Raw genomic sequence first — 19,634 nt, 5'->3', positions numbered from 1 at the left:
CAGAAGATGAAGATTCAGTACTCGACAGAGATGAAAGTATTTTCAAATAGTAATTTGGTAAGTCTCTGGGTTGACCGCCCCATTTACTATAATATCGATCTCACAACTACCCTGAAATCGGTCTTCGTAATATTACACAAAATATCGTTTCGATCTAATTAAATAGATGTTTGAAGAACATCGTAAATCATGAATTTATAGCGTTGAAAAGAAAGCTATAAAATGAAAGTTATGGTAATAGGCTTGGTCGTTCTTAGTCTACTATTAACTAGAATATATCGAACCAGATTCCTCATTGTATACTGGTCGAAAGTTTTAGCTTAACCCTCCGTTTAAGATGTATGCGATAAACAACAGTTTTATTTTACTTTTTGGTTCACTTACCTTCGTCGTCTAAGTCCATAATGGTAGTCGGTATCCTCACCCTCCTCATCCGACCAACTGTCATCGAATATGTCTTCATTGGATTCACCATTGGCATTATTGCACGCCGGCTCCTCCACAGCCGAGGGCTTGTCTAATGTGTGCTGGTATTTTCGTCGCACACTACTCGCTCTTGGCGTCATTCGTTCCAATGCAGCATCACGATTTAAATCGTGTCTGCTTTTGCTATTGCCATCGTTCGCATTCTCATTACCATTATCAGACGCTTGCAGACGAGCTGTCGCCAACTCACCTTGATTACTGATTGATGTTGTAGTCTGTATGCTCAGCCGATTTTCGTTGATAAACTTGATCACTTTTTCACCAAGACGATCGAGGTGCTCATTAGAACTACAGTAATCCGGTAAGTCAAGTCTTTCGTTGCTATTGATCACATCGTCGAGCAATTGGTCGGGACTAGAGCATGCATCTTGAAATGTCACATCCAACGGTGTTACGGAATTGCCATTCAGACTGGTTGGTGTAAGCGCTGCTGCCGTTGCATCTGTCTGCTGTTGTTGGTCATTTAGCTGATGTAATGGTTGTTGGGTACATTGCATAGCGGTCTGTGGTTGAGCCGATTGACGCTGCTTTATGCGATCTGTTGCATATAAAACTTCATAGGATGGCAAACCTGACTCAATGGCAAGTGTCATAGAGATATCGCGCATTGCACAGCAGGCGTTTGGACTTATATCCATTTCACTAATATCCATGGCATCGGTTTGAGTTTCAGTATCAACCAATTTGACATTCTTGCGATTTTCCGGTTCGCTTTGATATCGTCGGTCTCGACTTGGACTATATTTGGGTGCTGCGGCAAAACTACCCGAACCAACCCGCCGATGTCTGCTCTTCTTCGGCTTCTGCGTGGCCACACAGTAGGACTTTGTCTTATTCAAACTTATAACCTGTGCGTAGAGTGTTGCCTTCAGTGGACTCTGTAAATGAGTTTACACGCAAATGAATATATATATAAAGGGATATCGAAATGGTGAAAATGTTGATGCAGTGGAAATAAGTTAGTTTGAACACATGAAATGTTGCGACCATGAACGCACGTTAAAGGTTAGTAAATAATAATTAGCGCTTAACCTATCCTAAAAGAGAACGTTTCTCAGTCTTAGCTAAATAACTACAATTATGATTTCATACAAGTTAACTGTATTAAGTGAAAGCTACGTAATTTACCTCAGGCGTTGTTTCCGGATCAGGGGACGACGACTGTTGTTGTTTTTGAGCATTTCCTGGTATATTAATAGGTGGATTAAGTCGTCTACGATAATTTTGTATTTTTCGTAGCGTGCTGCCCAAGCGTCTCGAGGGCTTGTAGCCTGGCAGTTGCTTTTCGCGCCTAAAAGAGAAAAACATATAAGAGTTCCAGTTAATATTTCTCATAAAGTAAAGCTGTAAAACTTACATAGCAATCTCCTTTTCTTTTTCTTGTAATTGTGTCATGCATTCACTTAATTCTAAATACAGTCGATTTGTCTTCTCCAACTTATCCTCATAGACCAGCCGAATGTCCTGCGCATGCTGCCACTCGGCCGTGCGCCGTCTGATTAAATCCTGTTCATATTTATGTATGCTGGTGCCATTTTGTGAGATTTCTTTGAAATGCATACGCACTTCCTCATTCCAGGATTGCTGTGCTTCGAAGTACCCGTTGTCGGTTTTGCGTAAAAGCTCCGGACCGGCTATCTCCAAATGCGTTAATATTTGTCCGAACGAGGGACGATTTCGCGGTTTAGTATGCCAACATAAATTCACTAATAATTTGAAACCCTCTGGGCAACTGGACGGTATCGGTAGTTTCAATGAGTTATTGCCCACACCCCAAATTATGGCTGACGAGTCGACATCTTTGTAGGGTATTTCGCATGTTAACATCTCCCACAGCACAACGCCATACGACCAGATGTCGACCTTCTCCGAGCACGGCTCGTTACGTATCACCTCTGGTGCCATCCAAGCTACGGTGCCGGCAAAGCTCATTTTCGTGCTTTTCTCATTCCATTCTTTGCTTGTACCAAAATCACTGATCTTCACTATCTCCTGATGGCCAATCAGTATACTGCAGATAGAAATGAAGAAACTTAGTAAAGTCTAACAGATATTTTTAGAAACATTTATACGCACTTGGGACTCTTCAAATCACGATGTATGATTTTATGTGAGTGCAGATATTGCATGCCATGTGCAATTTGTTTCGACCACGAGACTAAACGTGATGGCAACATCACTTTCTTATTCCGCTGATCCTTCAGTATATTTTGTAGTGGACCATAGGGACAAAACTCCATGATTATACAAAATACAGGCGGTTGTGTGCAAACACCTCTGTAAAAAGATGACATCATATTATTAAAGAAACTAGCAAATAGAAATGAAAATAATTCCAATTACTCACTTGAACTTAATAATATTTTGGTGATCCAACTTTCTTAAATGCTTAATATCTGTTTCTTTCAGTTCTTTCACCTTCTTCACCGCAACAATTTCGTTGTTCAACTTTCCACTGAAGACCGCCCCTTGCGCGCCGCTGCCAAGCCACTCCAATCCTGTTATGCATTCAAAAGGTATTTCCCAAGCATAATCTTTCGGATCCTTAATCTCGATAACGCCAGTCTTGGTCATAAAGGAGAGTATCGGTTTCATACAACCAAGCAGGCTTGTCATCACACCGATTCCCTTATCATGGTATCCATTTGTGGGGGTCCATCGATGTTGACAGGTGTTGTCCGAACTGTCTGTGCCGTTATTTTGCGGCTGTGGTCGATGAAAGTCGATGTCTGTTGTGTAAGAAAGATTCGCGCCACCTATTCTCATATGTTCCAGTCCATCTTGAATGCAGGCCATGCTGAAAATATAAATATTTAAGAGTAAGAGTTTAGTATTTGGATTAACGGTAATATTAAAAATTTGTGAATAACATTATTTACTACTATGATGATGGTTACAACTGTTTGACGAAAGGGTGCTTAACAATGCATCGTTCATCACTTGATCGTCCTTAGACCCTAGAAAATAAAAAGTAATAAAGAATGTACGGGTACGAAACAGAAACTTTACGGGTTTTTCATAAAGTAAAGCCATTTCGATAAGGGTTGGCCAAACAATTTAACTCCGGAGCCTAACGACACAACATCAATAAAAATTACAACAGCATGGTTCTCAGAAAGAAAACAATACTTCGACTCAAAACTAATAACTATTGACTTAATAACAAAGTTGTTGCCAGACAAATGGAGCCAACTGATGTTTTTGGGTGCCAAACAGAGTAAAGTGATTTGTGTGTTGTATAAAGCGTTAACCGATCTCTTACAATCAAATTCGTTAATAGAGCTCATATTTTGATATTATCACCATACATAATAGGTAAATAAAAGAACCACTCTAATTGTGCTTACTGAATAGGAAGTAATTAAAAAGTATTCACGCCTCATTGGGAAAACCAAGCAACATAGATTTGTCTAAATACTGTATTTCCGGGAAAATCAGGATTTAGTAAACTTGATTTATGGAAACAGATAACAACAAAATGTGATATTATCTCTAATGTACTCTTACATTAGGATAAACAAAAATTCAGTCAACTAATTTAATTGGAACTCCGATGGCTTAATATTTAAGGTGTCACAATAGTGATGACTTTTTCATTATAAAGCCGCTTATCTATACTCGTATATATCGGTTAAATTAAAGAAATCTTATGAATTCCTACCTACCTACTCCCTAAAATATATTTTGTTTAATAACCAGAACTTCAAAAGTCAAGCGAACTAATAAAATTGAGAGAATTTGTATGAGGGGGCTAATGGAGGATGTTTTCTTTCAGTTTTCGGTAGCATGCACTACGACAATTAAATTTCCTTAAAATGTTCTCAACAGACGCGATTTTGGAAAAATGTTAAGCCGATTTTGCAACACGATGCCGAGAATTGTCATGATGGAAAAATCGGCAATCGCTTGCTTTAATTGGCAGAGTTGTCGTCGGTACCGTTCTCCATTAATGCTTTCACCCGCTTTTAGAAGCTAATAATACAGCACGCTCTTCTCTCCCACCATATACAGAGCATTATATTGGCGTCATCGCTGGTTGGCCAGGTATCACATATGATTTTTTGTGTTTAGGGTTGTTATAATTGATCAATCTGCTATATTTTCATCATCAGTCAGAAATCAATACAAACACAACGATGCATTTGTGACATGCAAAAACGTCTTTCAAATGCTCTTGGTTTTAATTCATACGGACCCAATTCTATTTCTGTTGAATGTATCCGACTGCTTTTAAAAAAATTTAAATAGTTGCTTCCGTGACTCTTAAAAATTTTACAAGCTCTTCTTGTATTTTACAACAATTTTCATTGAGGAACTTCTCATCTCCTAACTTTTTTGGCTGTTCAGAACGTTTTTCGTCTTCCAAACCAAATCACCAAATTTAAATCGTGCAAACGTTAAAGTTAGAGCGTGTTCACCATAAACATCCGCCAAAATAAAATTTTTCATGTTAATGTAATGAAGAAGAACTCCTTGCAAAAACACTTTTTCAGGCACAAAATTCGACTTATTTGAGTGAAAAAAAGTATTGTTATTTACACTTGAAATTAATGACATATACTAAAAAAGACACACAAGGACAGTAGCTTTCCAACGCATGTTCGGAATATTGGAAAAAATTGAGTAATAATAAAGTTACGCCATCTCATGGCAAACCGTACAAATATTATATAAGAATACAGATTATTTGTATGATTTATATCGGCACAACAATAACAACACGGGTAGTCTTGGTATACCACATGTTTGAGATCTAAATACTCACTTATTGCATGCCTTTTACAAGTCATCTAACAACCCTTTTTATGTAGTTTAACGAAAACAAGATTCTCCGAGTAACTATTAGATGACCTTGGGATCAAAACAAAAACAAAAACTCACTGCTATATAAGGCTAGTGGTTAAAACCCCATTCTCCCATCTACCGCGAGTTGATATCTTTAAAAACTACAAATCAAGTTATACGAGTATTTCAATGAAATATATGTAACCTCTAAAAATCTACACCCCAACTACTTGAAATGAACAGGGATATTGTAATATTAAATGTCATATTTACGTAAGTTATAACGTGCTGAAAAACTTCCTTATTAGTTTGACGCTAACTTTATATATATATATATTTTTTTTTTAAATCACGTTTTGCTTTGCTTGACTTATTGAACCTACGTGGAAAAAAATAATATCGAACGGAAGATCGAATAAATACTTGACACCGACTTTTTGTTTGCAGGTATTTCATTTTTTTTAGTTAATAAATTGGCACGTTTCTAATTAACAATAAGGTAGTACGGCTTCACAATACCTGAATATTGAAATATACAGCAATAGCGTATTATACTTGCAGACCCACGTTCAAATAAAAATACATTAGCTTGCCAGGCAATAAAATAAAAAATACTCATTTTAACAAAGCTTAGGATCTGGAGAGCCTCCTATTAGTCGTGTGAAATAACAACAACATCGCACTGGAACATTTCGAGAAGCTGGGCCCAGCCTAGTCATAGTGATATAAAAGTAAATTTTAATAGGATAACGTTATATATTAACCTTTCACACTTACAGTATGTACATATGTTTTTAAGTCATAAATGGTATCACACCTTATCTCAAGAGAAGAGATTCTTGCAAATTAATGGGGTGAGCAACTAGTTTGGAATTTTATCATCAAAACAAATAATAGTTGATAAATGCCGCCTTGCCATCGGAGTGGATTGTCACAGTCCTAAATGAAGCTTCGCTTCGAAGCAATAGATCTACTGCTATCTTAATGGCAACCACCTATGCATGAAAAATCTACAAGCCTGAAACTATAGCTGATGGTCAGTTCACCGTAACAGATTCCTGCACCAACTTTACCACTCGTCTCCTCTCCCCCTGCGGCTCCTTCCCACCCTCGAAGCTACGGGCGCAGAGAAAACACCGTCAGAGTTAAGCTTGGTGACGTTGTGATCTAAGTTATCCGAAATGAAGTCAAAGGGTGCGAGGATTTCGTTGATGAGTATTCTGCTGCTTCTCGCTTTAAAGTTTCTTACGCATCTATTAAATGATGATTATATTTACATACTTATATATTATAAGGTGTTTTTAGAAGTATAAAACATTTCAAATAAACCATAGAAAGTTTAATAAAATTATCCATTGCTTTATTATTTCGAAAATCCATTGAGTACTTTATTACGATTAGGTGCATATTGGTACCACGACTGAGTCTTAAGAAAATCACTCAATTCCAATTGATCAATTTTGCATGACTTTCCGGCATAACCAACTTCATCTCATTAATAAAGCGGCAAATTTGTTAGCTGAGCAGTTTTAGATGAATTATAAGCATAGAACAGTTACCCCCACAAAAAATAGTCGTACAGAGTCAAAGTACACTCCCTATGTGGTCAATTGTTTAATCGATTTCTTGATATGAAATGATCCCCTTAAGTTCGTCCTAATAGTTTTTTGTTGGAACCATTTACCACTAATATAAATATAATATTTCAGTATAAAAGTTCACAAAAACAAGAAGGAACTTTAACTTCGTTTGCACCGAAGCTATAATACCCTACACAAACGATTCCCTATAAGAACTTTGATCGGCCAGTTTGTATGGCAGCTATATGCTATAGTGACTCGATCTGAACAATTTCTTCGGAGATTGCACCGTTGCCTTGGATAATAACCTAGGCCTAGGTCCTTTTGTGTGTTACCAACATCATAGTAAACTTAATACACCCTGTTCAGGATATAAAAACATAATACCATAGCGCAATATCTGAATAAGCTCATGTACAAATATACTTATTTATAGAATACATTACTTACATACAAGTATGCGTTTAAAGTAACAGTACCAGTATTGTAAAAATCGCATATTTTTGCGATATAAAATATCTGAGCAACATAACAAGCATTTATACGGCCAAATTTATACATAACGTACTTACTTACATATGCGTATGAAGCACAATAATAAAGCCCAAATAATACTTTTCATTTTATTTTACTGATAAGAAATGAATGCGCAATTTCTAAAAAAAAACTATTCAAATGGGGAAGTACCTGAACAATAATACCTAAGTGTATGTATGTGTGCAGGAATGCAAATGTGTGATATAAATAAATATAATATCATGAATTTAAAAAAATCCCTTCCTTTCAGTGTATGTCTGTGTTGAAGCTTATCTATTTATCTCTATACTTACGTATGTACCATATATATAATATATACATAAATATTTAAGTTTTAAAGGGTGTCGTTTTAGAGGAGTCAAAGTTATAAATAATTAAAGAACGATCACAAGTTTTATGCATTTACAAGTATATTTAAGCAATAATATGAATATAGTGATAATGAGTACAGAATATAAAACTTCGAATATTTTTGCAGTTTGTAGTTTAAACGAGAAAGAACGTTAACTTCGGCTGCACCGAAGCTATAATACCCTTCTCAAATACAAACAGTTACTTACAAGAACTTGATTCCGATCATTCAGTTTGTATGGGAGCCAAGTGCTATAGTGATCCGATCTGCACACTTTTTCGGAGGTTGCATTTGATTACCGTAGACAATAACCCATGTCAAATGATTCGCGAAGATATCTCGTCAAATGAGAATCCAATCTTTCAGTTTGTATGGCAGCTATTTGCTGCTGTGGTCCGATATCGACGGTTCCGACAAATATGCAAGTTCATGGGGACTGAATGACGTGTCCAAAATGAGTATTTCAAAAATTAATGGACAGACAGACGGACATGGCTAAATCAATATTTTATAGGGTCTAAAACGTTTCCTTCTGGGTGTTACAAACTTCGTGGCAAACTTAATATACCCTGTTTAGGGTATAAAAGCATATGTATTTATAACTTACAACTGAATACGACGATTATATGTATATTTTGAGTGAAATTTAACGGAATTTTTATTTTAAGTAACAGTTATCGATTATTGATCGTAGTTAAAGTGTGGGGCACAGATTACGAAGGAAACAGTGCTAAATATTTATATTTATACTTTTTATTCAAAAAACTATTCCAATTTTTTTATCTTCAAAGTAATAGTCTTATTAAACATTTTGCGTTCTTAAAAAAACATTTCGATACGTTTATCAATTTTAATCAATAGACGGAGCAGTACCCATAGTATACCATGTCGTATGAGCAACACAGAATTTCTAAGGCTTTTGTATGAGTTTTGTATAAGAAATCATTTTTTAAAGTTGAAGATTTTCTTAAAAAATCTATTATAAACATGGGAAAAGAAACATGATTTGGGCACGGATTTTTGAGAGACGTCGTTTTAGATTTTCTATCGATCAAAATCGTGTAAAATACTGCTGCTGGGAGGGTTATCTTATGAGACTTGGGACAGACAATTCAATTTTTCTGGCATCTTTAGATAGAAGAAGATGTCGTCGACTGAATGGACTTCTTACCAGAATGTGTTAAGAGCATGTTTTATCTCAGAATTGGATTTAAGAGCTTTTCAAGAAGGCTTCACCTCAAGGGCAGCGTATTCTGAACTGTGTTCTACAATCCATTGCTCAGAAGGGAAGAGCTTCCGAACTGTCGACCATATACAAATTTAAGAATATTGTTTGGCGCTCTTCAAAACATTCGATTGCAAGTTGGAGAATCTCAATAATCAGCTCCGAAAACATTAAACACTACTAGACTTTGGAAAAAGAGGACTTGTATTAGTTCGGTCAGTGAGCATCCTTAGTAAACTTAAATATATTTTTTTACTCGAAAAAAGAGTGAGAGTGCGCCAAGAAGTCAAGGTCGCGATAAGATGTTTTGTGGTTGGTTTTGCGGCGGCATCATTGTGCCGTTATGTCGCGTTCATGCTCCATCATGTCACATACTCGCCAGACTAAAAATTCCGCCTACTATGGAATCAATGGATAAAAACTGTATTTCAACAATAATAAATAACAATTTTATTTGAAGTAATATACATACCTACACATATAACGGACGTTATCGCTCTCATAGTTAAAATATATACGAAGTTATGCGATTTCCATCGCATTTGAAAATAATAAATAAGTATTCAACAAATATAAAAATTACTCCGAAAAGCTACGCCAAATAAATAAACAAAACACACAAATTAAGTTTTTTTCATGGCGTGAACTAAATATTGTTTTTGCTATTTTTGCTCTTTGCATTGTTTTGAATGTGTGACAGAGTTGTGTCGCGATTTTGATTGTGAACACATGGTAACAAAAAGCAACAACAAAAATTTTTTGCGATAAGATAAGGTTGAGTGAATATTTATGTATGATAGTGTGTACATACATATATATGGCGGAATTTTACAATATTTGCACATCACACCACTCAGTAAGCGCGGTGAATAAAATAAAAAGAAACCACCTGAATTCTATATATGCATTATATGTAATTGGTTTATAGTATTTTATTGGTCCGATTTTTTATTCTTGTTATTTTGTTAGCGTGTTGTTAAGCTTACAGGTGCACATGTGTTACCTAAGCTAGATAGGAGCTTAAGCCCTTTAACGAGTTATTGCAGTCAACCGATGTAATTTTTAATAGTAAATATATGTATGAACTTTGGTATGGATATACAAGTATATATGTTATGTGGTATACATGTATATAACTATATTGCACATACACTGCGCGTCACCAGGTTAGCACACCTGCATCAGCCTTATACAATTACTTCTGATTTTTATACTCACGCAACATGTTGTATAATAATATTTAGCTAGCTTTATCCGGATAGTCGTAAGTTGTCGACTATTCGATTAACCGCTCATTTTCGATTATTCGAACAGTAAGCGTTCATTCAAAAAAACAAAAAGGGAAAAATCAAAGGCTGCTTGGATTTCAAACAATTTTCATTTATTCAAAAAATTTTAAGTGCCCTAATATGTATACAACCACTTTACAATTAACTCCTGAAAAAGAGGGAATTTTATGCCTCTGGCAACTTGCAAACAGTTAATCAGCGAACACGCTATAAATCTAGCTGAGTCTCGGTGGAGACAATCAATAACTTGCTCAACTAGCAGACTAACGTGGCAGGAATGGAGCGTGAGTCGCACAAATCGACTATTAAAATACTACGCAACTATCGGTCGAGGGTTCCTTGACAACGTATCAGAAGTTGCGAATATAAAACTATTTGTACTGATAAGCTCCATCAGAAGCACAGGTTGGTTCAGAGAGGAGACGATAGAGTGAGGGAACATTAGTCCCGTTGGTATCACGATGGGCCTCCTATAGGCCTAGGTGCGTCGTTAGACAGCCACTCTACCTACCTATAATATGTATACATGATCAGGATGACAAGATGAGTTGAAATCCGAAAGTCGGTCTGTCCGTCCGTTTATCTGTTCATGCAAGCTGCACCTTGAGTAAAAATTGAGGTAAGGACGAATTTGTAGATGAACGTAATCGGACCAATGCCACGCCCACAAAACGCCATTAATCGAAACCCCATAAAATGCCATAACTAAGCACTAAATTAAGATATCAAACTGTAATTTGGTGCAGGGGATTACAGTAGCAAAGGGCACCTGAGGGTAACGAATTTTGTAAAAGTGGATTTTAATAGGATTATTGTAAATACACCAAATTCTGTTTTTACACGGTAGATTGGTTCCAGAAAAAACTGTGTGAAAAAAGCGTGTAAAGAAAGACATTGTTTATTCCCCTGAATTTTTGCTATTTACAATTGCTCTGACCAGTAAAATTGCTTGTATCCACAAAAAGGGAAGTGAGTTACAAAAACCGAATTCGCTAAGAATAAATTCTATAAGAACCCCTATCGAGAACGTGAAAAAAGATGAAATCGGATTAGAACCGAGTGCTGTCCCCATATAACGGTTTTGTTTAAAGCTACTAAAAACGCCATATCAATAACTAAATGCGCCAAAGAAATTGAATTTTACATCATAAAAGGTACGAGAGGGCTCTATAGGAGCCGGGGTCAAAATAAGACGATATGAGTGGCACCATCCACATTTAGATGAAAGGTCATATCTCAGAACCTATTTGACCGATAACGGCCAAATTCATCACAGAAATAGAAATATACTATAATGCAACTTCTCACAACTTAATAAAATTAATATTATAATTCATACGACTTCCGGCAATGCTTGTCGCGTTGAATATAAGAACAGTTAGATAGTTTGCTGACTAAAAACCTTTAAGTGAAAAATGTAATGTAACTTCATACGTTTTTATTATACATACATACATATTCTCAAGTGTAAGATTTATTTGAACTATTTTAAATATAACTTCAATATATAACCCATTATTCCCTTCACCCCAAACGATTTTGTAGCTCACTTTAATTATCGCTCGTAAGTCAACTCTTAAATACTATTATTAACTTTTACAGGTTAATTATAAAAGCCATTAGACACAAGCTTTCTAAATATAGATATTGACATATTATTAATATAAATATTGAAAATAAAATCCAATGTTCATTTTGACCTTCGATTAATTCAATTAGAACAAAACAAAGTGCAAATTGATAATAATGAAGGGCTGATTAGATTTAAAAGTGTATAGAAAAAAATTAATAAATAAAATTAACGAAATAAATATAGCAAATATTCAGGAGATTTAACAACAGAGTTGGGGAAGGCCGGTCGATATTGAGGGTGCCCACAAATAATTCATATATAGTATACAGATGTATTATTGTATAAGATTGAAAACAGTCAGGTATATACATATGTATGTATAATTATAATCTCGCTATAGATTTAGTCACCAGATTGACGAGACGAATATAAGCGATAACTTCAGTAAAGATTGAGATACACTTATTAATTAAGCTTTCATTCATGCTATATCGTGATTAAGGAACGATCGTGTGATAACCACGCCAAATAACACACCAAATAAATAACAGTTATGTCAATTGAGAATTTCATAAAGAATAAGAATATTTAAATTATGACTTGAGTAATGTCAAATTCCTATATAAGGTTAGTACAGAGCCTAGTGTGTGAGATTCTGTTTAAAACTTAGACAACGTGCGTAGTTCCACCAACTGTTCGAAGAAATTTCTTATCTCAGCAATTACTTGATCGATTTAAATCAAATTTTATTTAAGCATTGATATAATTTCATTGTTTTGTTGTAAAATTCGATATTGGCAGAAATCGGGCCACATTATCGCCTAAACTCCATATACGCTACGTGATTACGTTTTTGGAAACTGGAAATGTGTAAAGGGCCTCTAACAAGCAAACAAGTAACTTTCTCTCACCTTTCAGTTAGATATTTTAAATTTGTTTGCAGCCATCAATAATTGCATTGAGTATTACTTAATAATTACAGTGGCATAGCGAAGCTTAGAAACAAACCAGAACCTATGTTCTGTCCTGATTCTAAATAAGGACCCAATTTTTATTAATGAAAGAAAGGTCTACAGTTAAATATTGTCGTAGAAGAACTTCGAAATCAATGTAATTATCAAAACAATACAATACAAATACTCGGTATTTTGATCACTCTTTATCTTTTGAAAAAAATTATTAGTATGCAAAATTAGGCGAATAACACGTATTGAAGTTAAAGAAGGTCGTATACAGCTTCGAGTTCAATAATTACAGAAAATGAAGCTGCTCCCGTCCATTCCATTTTATTCATTGAAACCTCCCACTACTTTTGCTAAATATAGGAAGTGCTTCTCTCTCTTGCTTAATTTCTCCACACTTTTTACTAACCAATTTCATCGTCTTATCGTATATAATTCCGTAGTTATGTAATAATATTCCGATTATGAACCAGATATGGTAAATAATACATTTTCTTTGACCAAACAAGTATACTAAACTTGATGATAAGATATTGTCATACTAAAGACTTTCTTAATTCAAACTCTAATGTTGGTGTTATTAACAGAATAACGCTGATTTGAGCCTTTGCCTTACGGACGAACGGAAATGGAGTAGGGAAATGCGAGTGAAATCGTCTTCAAAGGTCAAAGGTCAAGAATGTTGGAATGTGTTTATTGTCGAGGCAATTTTCACGAACGTGACGCGTGAAGTCAGTGAGACTTCATCAACCGCTGTATGTAGAGTTGAGGTTTATTTCTGTCATCATAAACATTTACAAGATAGTTATAAACATTCTGCTTGTTCGTACCGAAATAAACATATAAAAGACCTGTGTACAAGTATGTTATGCATATTCGTGGTAAATCCTTGGTACCGAGTCGTGACCTATGGCTTTTTAATGTCTATGAGTCGAAGAATAAAACCCGAGGGGATGAAATTCGCTTTCAACTATTTAACCTGAACTGTCAGGCTTGTGGCATTCAGGTCATTTACTGATAACAGCCATAATGTAGGTCAAAGGTTGTGGGATTTATATTTCTTTGGAGATGCCTCAACTTACTGTAACTCTACAAATGTAGGTCTAACACCGGAATCAGCTATCCACTAAAATCATAGAGAATTTTATCCTACCCAGAAATACACTTGCAGCAATTACCAAAATCACATGTACCACCCTAATGCGAAAAATACGCACGCGTTTATAATATCTACTATAAAAATCAAAACAAGTAAAAATAAATAATTCCGAGTTTAATTTAATGTTGTGGCGGACTTTGACCCTACAATAAATAAATATGTCGCAGACAAAAGTCGCAATACTTCTGCGGTCGTATGCTATTATTATTGTTGCTGTACTCAATTGAAGGTTGGGAAGTCTGGTTTTCGGGAATCTCTTTTAAGTGGCGAACAATTTATTTTTAACTGACATTACGTACTAATTTGCGACGCGGAGCTACATTACATACGTATGTATATACATTGACATACGAAGATTTATTTGCGAGTGTACGAATGAAAAATGTGTAATTATGTACACACATACCTATGTATATGTGCATGTTTGTACAATATTGTTTTTTCAATTTGCACTTCATTGAGGGTATTGACACAGGACTTTTGCTCTTACATGCTCCCACATTTAGGCGCTCCCACTCACCTCTTTTCATTGACCGTCGGCTTGTCGGGTGGCTCGGCCTTTTTGCCAAAAACCGATATGTAGAATACCATTTTCAGCACACGTTCACGTTGTTTGGGTCTCTTCCGTTATTAGAGTTGGTGATTTGAAGCTGCTTGTTGTTGCTGTATTTCAGCTATTGTTGTTGTTGTTGTTATTGTTTGTTTTACTATTGTTTTTATTTTTTGTTTTTAACATTTACTTTTCTGCTGAATTTGTTGTTTTTGCTGTTATTATTTGTATTTTACTTTATTGTTGTTGTTATTTTTTCTTTGTGGTTGTTGATTTTTAAATTTCGTTTTTGCAAATGTGTGTGAGAGATTATTTCAATTTTATTGTTTTATTTATTTATTTTTTTTTTCTTTTGTTTTTGCTCAGTCGTGGGTTTTAGCGCAGCTTTGTCTGGTCTAAGCTTTGCCTGTACATATGTTCATATGTATGTATTTATTAAATAAGCACACTATCGTGCATTGATTGTGTGCAAAAAAAAAATGTTGAATTTATGATAATGAGGTATTTTTGTGGCGTCAATCATTTTTTGTGGAGACGTTTTTGCGTTCTACAATTGATTTGTTTTATTTTTCCGAAATTTTATGCACAGATTTATAGCCTTTGGGGTTCACTGCAGCGATAAACGCGAGCAAACCGAAATTGATTTATTTTGACTGGTACAGCCGGGCTGATCGCGACTTACATGTGTGCTTGCGCTACTTATGTATGTACATACATATGTTTGTATGCAAGTTAGATGGATATATCTGCTTAAAATTATTTGTACTTTTTTGCTTGTGCACACTTTCGGAATTTTGTTGTTGTTGTTTGCGTACGCAAAATTTTAATTATTTATTTTTTAAACTTTTTATCAGCGTATTGCTGTTGTTGTCAATATTTTTATTTTAACCAAATTGATATATTTTTTCGCGAGCATTCTTTTTTCTTACATACACAAACACACATACATGTAGATATGAAAAATTTATTTGTTTGTATTTGCCTTTGTTTGGCGCACACACACGCTTGTTTTGCACAATTCCGCGCTGTAGCTGTGAATCGTTTGTTGTTTTTTTATTTTTTTTTTTAGCTTTTTGCCAACCACTTTGTTAACCGTGTCTCTGTGTTATGTTGTTGGTATCAGCGCCGTGTACCTTCTCCGCCACGCGTTGGGAGCCCGGGTTGTTGAGTTACTATCTAGACGTATCTAAGATATGTTTAGCGCTTCGGTTGAGCGGGAGAACGGCCAACACACAATCGTTACGTTGGCGACTGCTGGCTGGTTATAAAAAGAGCCGTGACGTCAAGGCAAAAAAATATACAAATGTATGCACATGTATTGGTATGCCGTTCACACAGGTGTGCTTATATACTGCACATCTATACATACATACATGTATATAGTGATATACATATATTCACTTATAAATTGGAATTAACTTCGGCACACACACGCGCACAGCTGGTTTTACTCCTGGCGTGCCAATTTTCGGTTTGATATTTTCGAATATTTGCAATTTTATGGGTAGCTCATGTTATCACTTAAAAAATATATACTATACATCAATTGGATTTCGATTTATTTCCTTTTCATTCGCGCTCACAGATAAGCCGCACGCGCAACTATTCCAACGACGGCGTTGGACGACATTCGCAGCAATTCAACTCCCCGTTACGATTGAAGTTCGTCAACTGATTTTCGTTGTGGAGATTCGGTGTTCGCAGCACCGTATGTGCGCACAGTACGAAATTTTTTTCTCACCGTTTTGCTGATTGTAGATGAATATGCGATAATGTTGTTATTGCTTTGTTGCTTGTTGTTTTGTTTTTGCGCTGGTGTTATTTTCATTTCTGTCGGCTTTGGTGTTGGTGTTGGCGTATATGAATTTCGCATTGAAGTTAACTCGTTGTCTGGTTGTGGTCTGATTTGAAGTAATGCGTATACAGGGTAGCTCTTTAGGTAGTTTAGTTTCCCCAATATGGATCCAGGCGTTAAACATTAAAGCATATGCCAAACAAATAAACACAGTGCACCGGCTGTCGGCACTAAGAGTAATCAGTGTTTTCTGAACGATATCCAGCGAGGCTGCTGAAGTAATAGCCAGTATGATGGCCATTGACATCCAGGATACTGAATTCGCGCGAGTATACAAGTTTTCAGAGTCGTCTATAGGAGCCAACAGAGCAGAGAGAGTCAAAAGCTTATCAATATGGCAGCAGCGGTGACAAACCTCAAAGGACGGTGGACCCACAGACATATATCGGGCATCCATCCGTGAATAGACAGACAACATGGGGACCTGGATTTCCACCTAACCCAAATACTAAGTGAACATGGGTGCTTTAGAAGCTAATTGTACAGATTCCATCATAACAATAGTCCGAACTGTCCGATGTATACAGAGTGCATAGAAGACTCTGAGCATTTTTTGCTGCCCTCACTTTTCAAGTACAAGGGAAAAATTTAAAACTTTATTCGGTGGTAGTTTTATGGTGGAAAACTTGACGACAAATCTGTGTCAGTCCACTGAGAATTCGAAAGCTGCCAGCGAAGCGGTAGCCTTAATCATGACAAAACTAAGACATATGGAACAGATTAGGCGTCTGTCAGTCCGTACCATGGAGGAGACTTAAATATCTTATCACTCCACGAAGTAATACTTAATCAGGTGGTTCCGTGGGAGAGACTTGAGTTGGGAATGGGTTAGGTGTAGGATTAAAGTCCCGCACTTCGGCTTTCGATGCTTCCCCCTATATACGCATGAAATATTTTCAGAAAAGAGTCTACATCCGTTGGACAAGAGACAGCCAGCTCTACTGCTGTGTTTAATTTTCTGTACCACAATTTTATCGTTATATAAGACGTACAGACTTTATCACTGCATCCTACATGATATTCAGTAATTCATAAATATTTTACTACAAGATATCTTCATCTTTTCTCGAATATGTTGCTATCGGAGCAAACTCGGTTTAGTGTTAAGTAATTAATAGCTATCATCGCTATCATATAACGGAAAGATCATGAACCGTTCTGCTCCATAATATTACAGAGAGCGGTTGATAGACTCACAAATTCTTAGTAATGTTCTTCGAGTAATTAATTCAATTATCCACTATCCCTACTCAGCGAAGTGTAGTCGTCAGGTCTTTGGTCCTTAACATGTATTAAATTAATAAGTAAAGTTTATCAGCTTTGTATACAGTGCCTTAGGTAATTTATTTTTTCAGTATTTATCATCTTACATAATATCAGGCCATGATTTTGTTAAGTACAAAGGATTTCTAAAGCAAGTTTCGACTTAAGTTAAATATTTTACCACAAACTACCCCGAATAGATGATGAGATTTTGAATTAATATTTATAAAACTAGAATTGTCAATCAGAATTTTGCATTTCCAAGAACGGAGTACTATCTCGTACCATTTCCTAGATGACGATGGGTTGGAAAGCCTACAAATATAAGTCTACTTTGTACAACTAAAGCAAAGCTTTTTTAGTAGAAACGCAATCGGAGGTTTGCCAGCCAAGTGGTTATATTTTTTTAAGTTATTCAAAAGCTGAGATCAAACGCTAATGGTAGTGCGCACCCCTAACCATACTACGAGAAAGTTTTATCAAAATATCATTAAAAATGTTAATGAAACACCCTGTATAAGAGTGCTTAAATACAATACATATAACTACTATGTCCATAAATACTGGTGTGTTGGGTAGAGAAACTGGCAGGTATTTTACCATTCTCCTGCACACTGCGCTCACCTAGCGTTGTGGTTATTTAGCTAACAGACGATCGATGCTCATTAAGATCGTGAAACCAGTTTTTGAAGCTGCTTGGCTTGAGAAGCAATTTACTATGTACTACAAGCATACACAGGCATTATTATGAATATGCATAAGTATGTGTGTATACTTGTATACAAGTAATATGCATTTTTGAGTGAATGGTGACTGTCACCGCATAGAACCATTTTTTCCACAACGAAGAAAATTCCAAACTGGTTCGGAATCGTTATCAATTAAGCACGTTAAAATTTCAAAAATTTTAGCTTAGTTGCTGTGATTTATTTTTCAAAATATTGAATGTATTTTTAGTAAAACTAGTTATTAACGATTTTACTGGTTTATTACCGTGATGTCGTCTTAGGTGTTAAATGTGTAGATCAACAATCACTCGTCAACAATCGCGATCGATAGTGTAATAACAAACGCAATCGACAGCAATAATAATAACCGTAAAGTTCCATTTGTCAGTCACATGGTGAACTCTATTATGCTCGTGACGAAAAATGCGCGCAAAATATATGCAATCAAACTGTAATCGTTCTATTCGTTGATTTGTATGGAGAAACTATTTGAATAGTATAAGTAGTTAACCCGAAAACATGAATTGTTATAAATTCATACTCCTAAGTCTCCTTTGTCATATCGGATTTTAAGGCACATGCTTTCTTTAATGGCTCTGTAACTAATGATATGTGATCGTGTTTTAATCTGCCGTAATTTTCATTGCACAACGCGAACAAGTCAACGTAAGCCGATAAAATATTGACCAGATGACCAGATGGGGCAGCAGTCAAAACTTCTTTATGTTAGATAGAAAGCCAAACAGGTTAGAGCTAAATATATATAAATGATCAGGATGACGAGGCGAGTGGAAATCCAATTGAATGTCTGTTCGACCGTACGTCTGTCTGTGCAAACTGTAACTTGAGTAAAAATTGAGATATGTACACGTGTTCCTTGGTCAAATTAGGAAGAGAAGTTCGTAGATGGATGTAATCGGACAACTGTCACGCCCACAAAACGCCATTAATCGAAAACATATAAAGTGTCATAACTAAACCGAAAATAAAGATACGAAACTGTAATTTGGTATAACGCATTTCATTAAGAAAGGATCACCTGTGGTTTGGAAATGTTTAGAAAGTGGGCGTGGACCTACCCCCTATAAGGTCTAATGTGCATATCTCCCAAACTATTCAAGATATAACACCCAAATTTGCGCATGACACATCATTTTAACGCCTCTTGCGACGACGGGAAAATAAGTGAATTCAGATTCTAACCACGCTGACTTTTCATATAACGGTTTTGTTAAAAACTACTAAAAGTATGATAAATCAATTTCTAAACGCACATTTAGGTGGAAACTC

At 35.8% G+C, this 19,634-nt stretch overlaps 1 protein-coding gene across 2 annotated transcripts in view; it reads right to left on the bottom strand.

The window, feature by feature from the left end:
* The window catches only part of wnd (Mitogen-activated protein kinase kinase kinase 13 wallenda), a 32,718-nt gene that overhangs the window by 7,466 nt on the left and 5,618 nt on the right, over window positions 1-19,634 (bottom strand). Inside the window, exons 1-6 of one of the 2 annotated variants that reach the window (XM_014233060.3) lie at window positions 14,469-16,185; window positions 2,834-3,283; window positions 2,563-2,763; window positions 1,844-2,497; window positions 1,615-1,777; window positions 385-1,364 (exon numbers count right to left, since the gene is read on the bottom strand). In XM_014233060.3, coding sequence (XP_014088535.2) covers window positions 385-1,364; window positions 1,615-1,777; window positions 1,844-2,497; window positions 2,563-2,763; window positions 2,834-3,283; window positions 14,469-14,539 — 2,519 coding nt within the window. In that variant the 5' untranslated portion in view covers window positions 14,540-16,185. Of the gene's footprint in view, window positions 1-384; window positions 1,365-1,614; window positions 1,778-1,843; window positions 2,498-2,562; window positions 2,764-2,833; window positions 3,284-14,468; window positions 16,186-19,634 lie in introns of those variants that run through there. The other variant, XM_014233059.3, reaches the window with a different exon arrangement.

The sequence above is a fragment of the Bactrocera oleae genome, chromosome 6 (assembly GCF_042242935.1).
Source record: "Bactrocera oleae isolate idBacOlea1 chromosome 6, idBacOlea1, whole genome shotgun sequence".
NCBI classification, from domain to species: Eukaryota; Metazoa; Arthropoda; class Insecta; order Diptera; family Tephritidae; genus Bactrocera; species Bactrocera oleae.
Note: the sequence above shows the minus strand (reverse complement) of the source record. Positions and strands in the feature narration are given on the sequence as shown.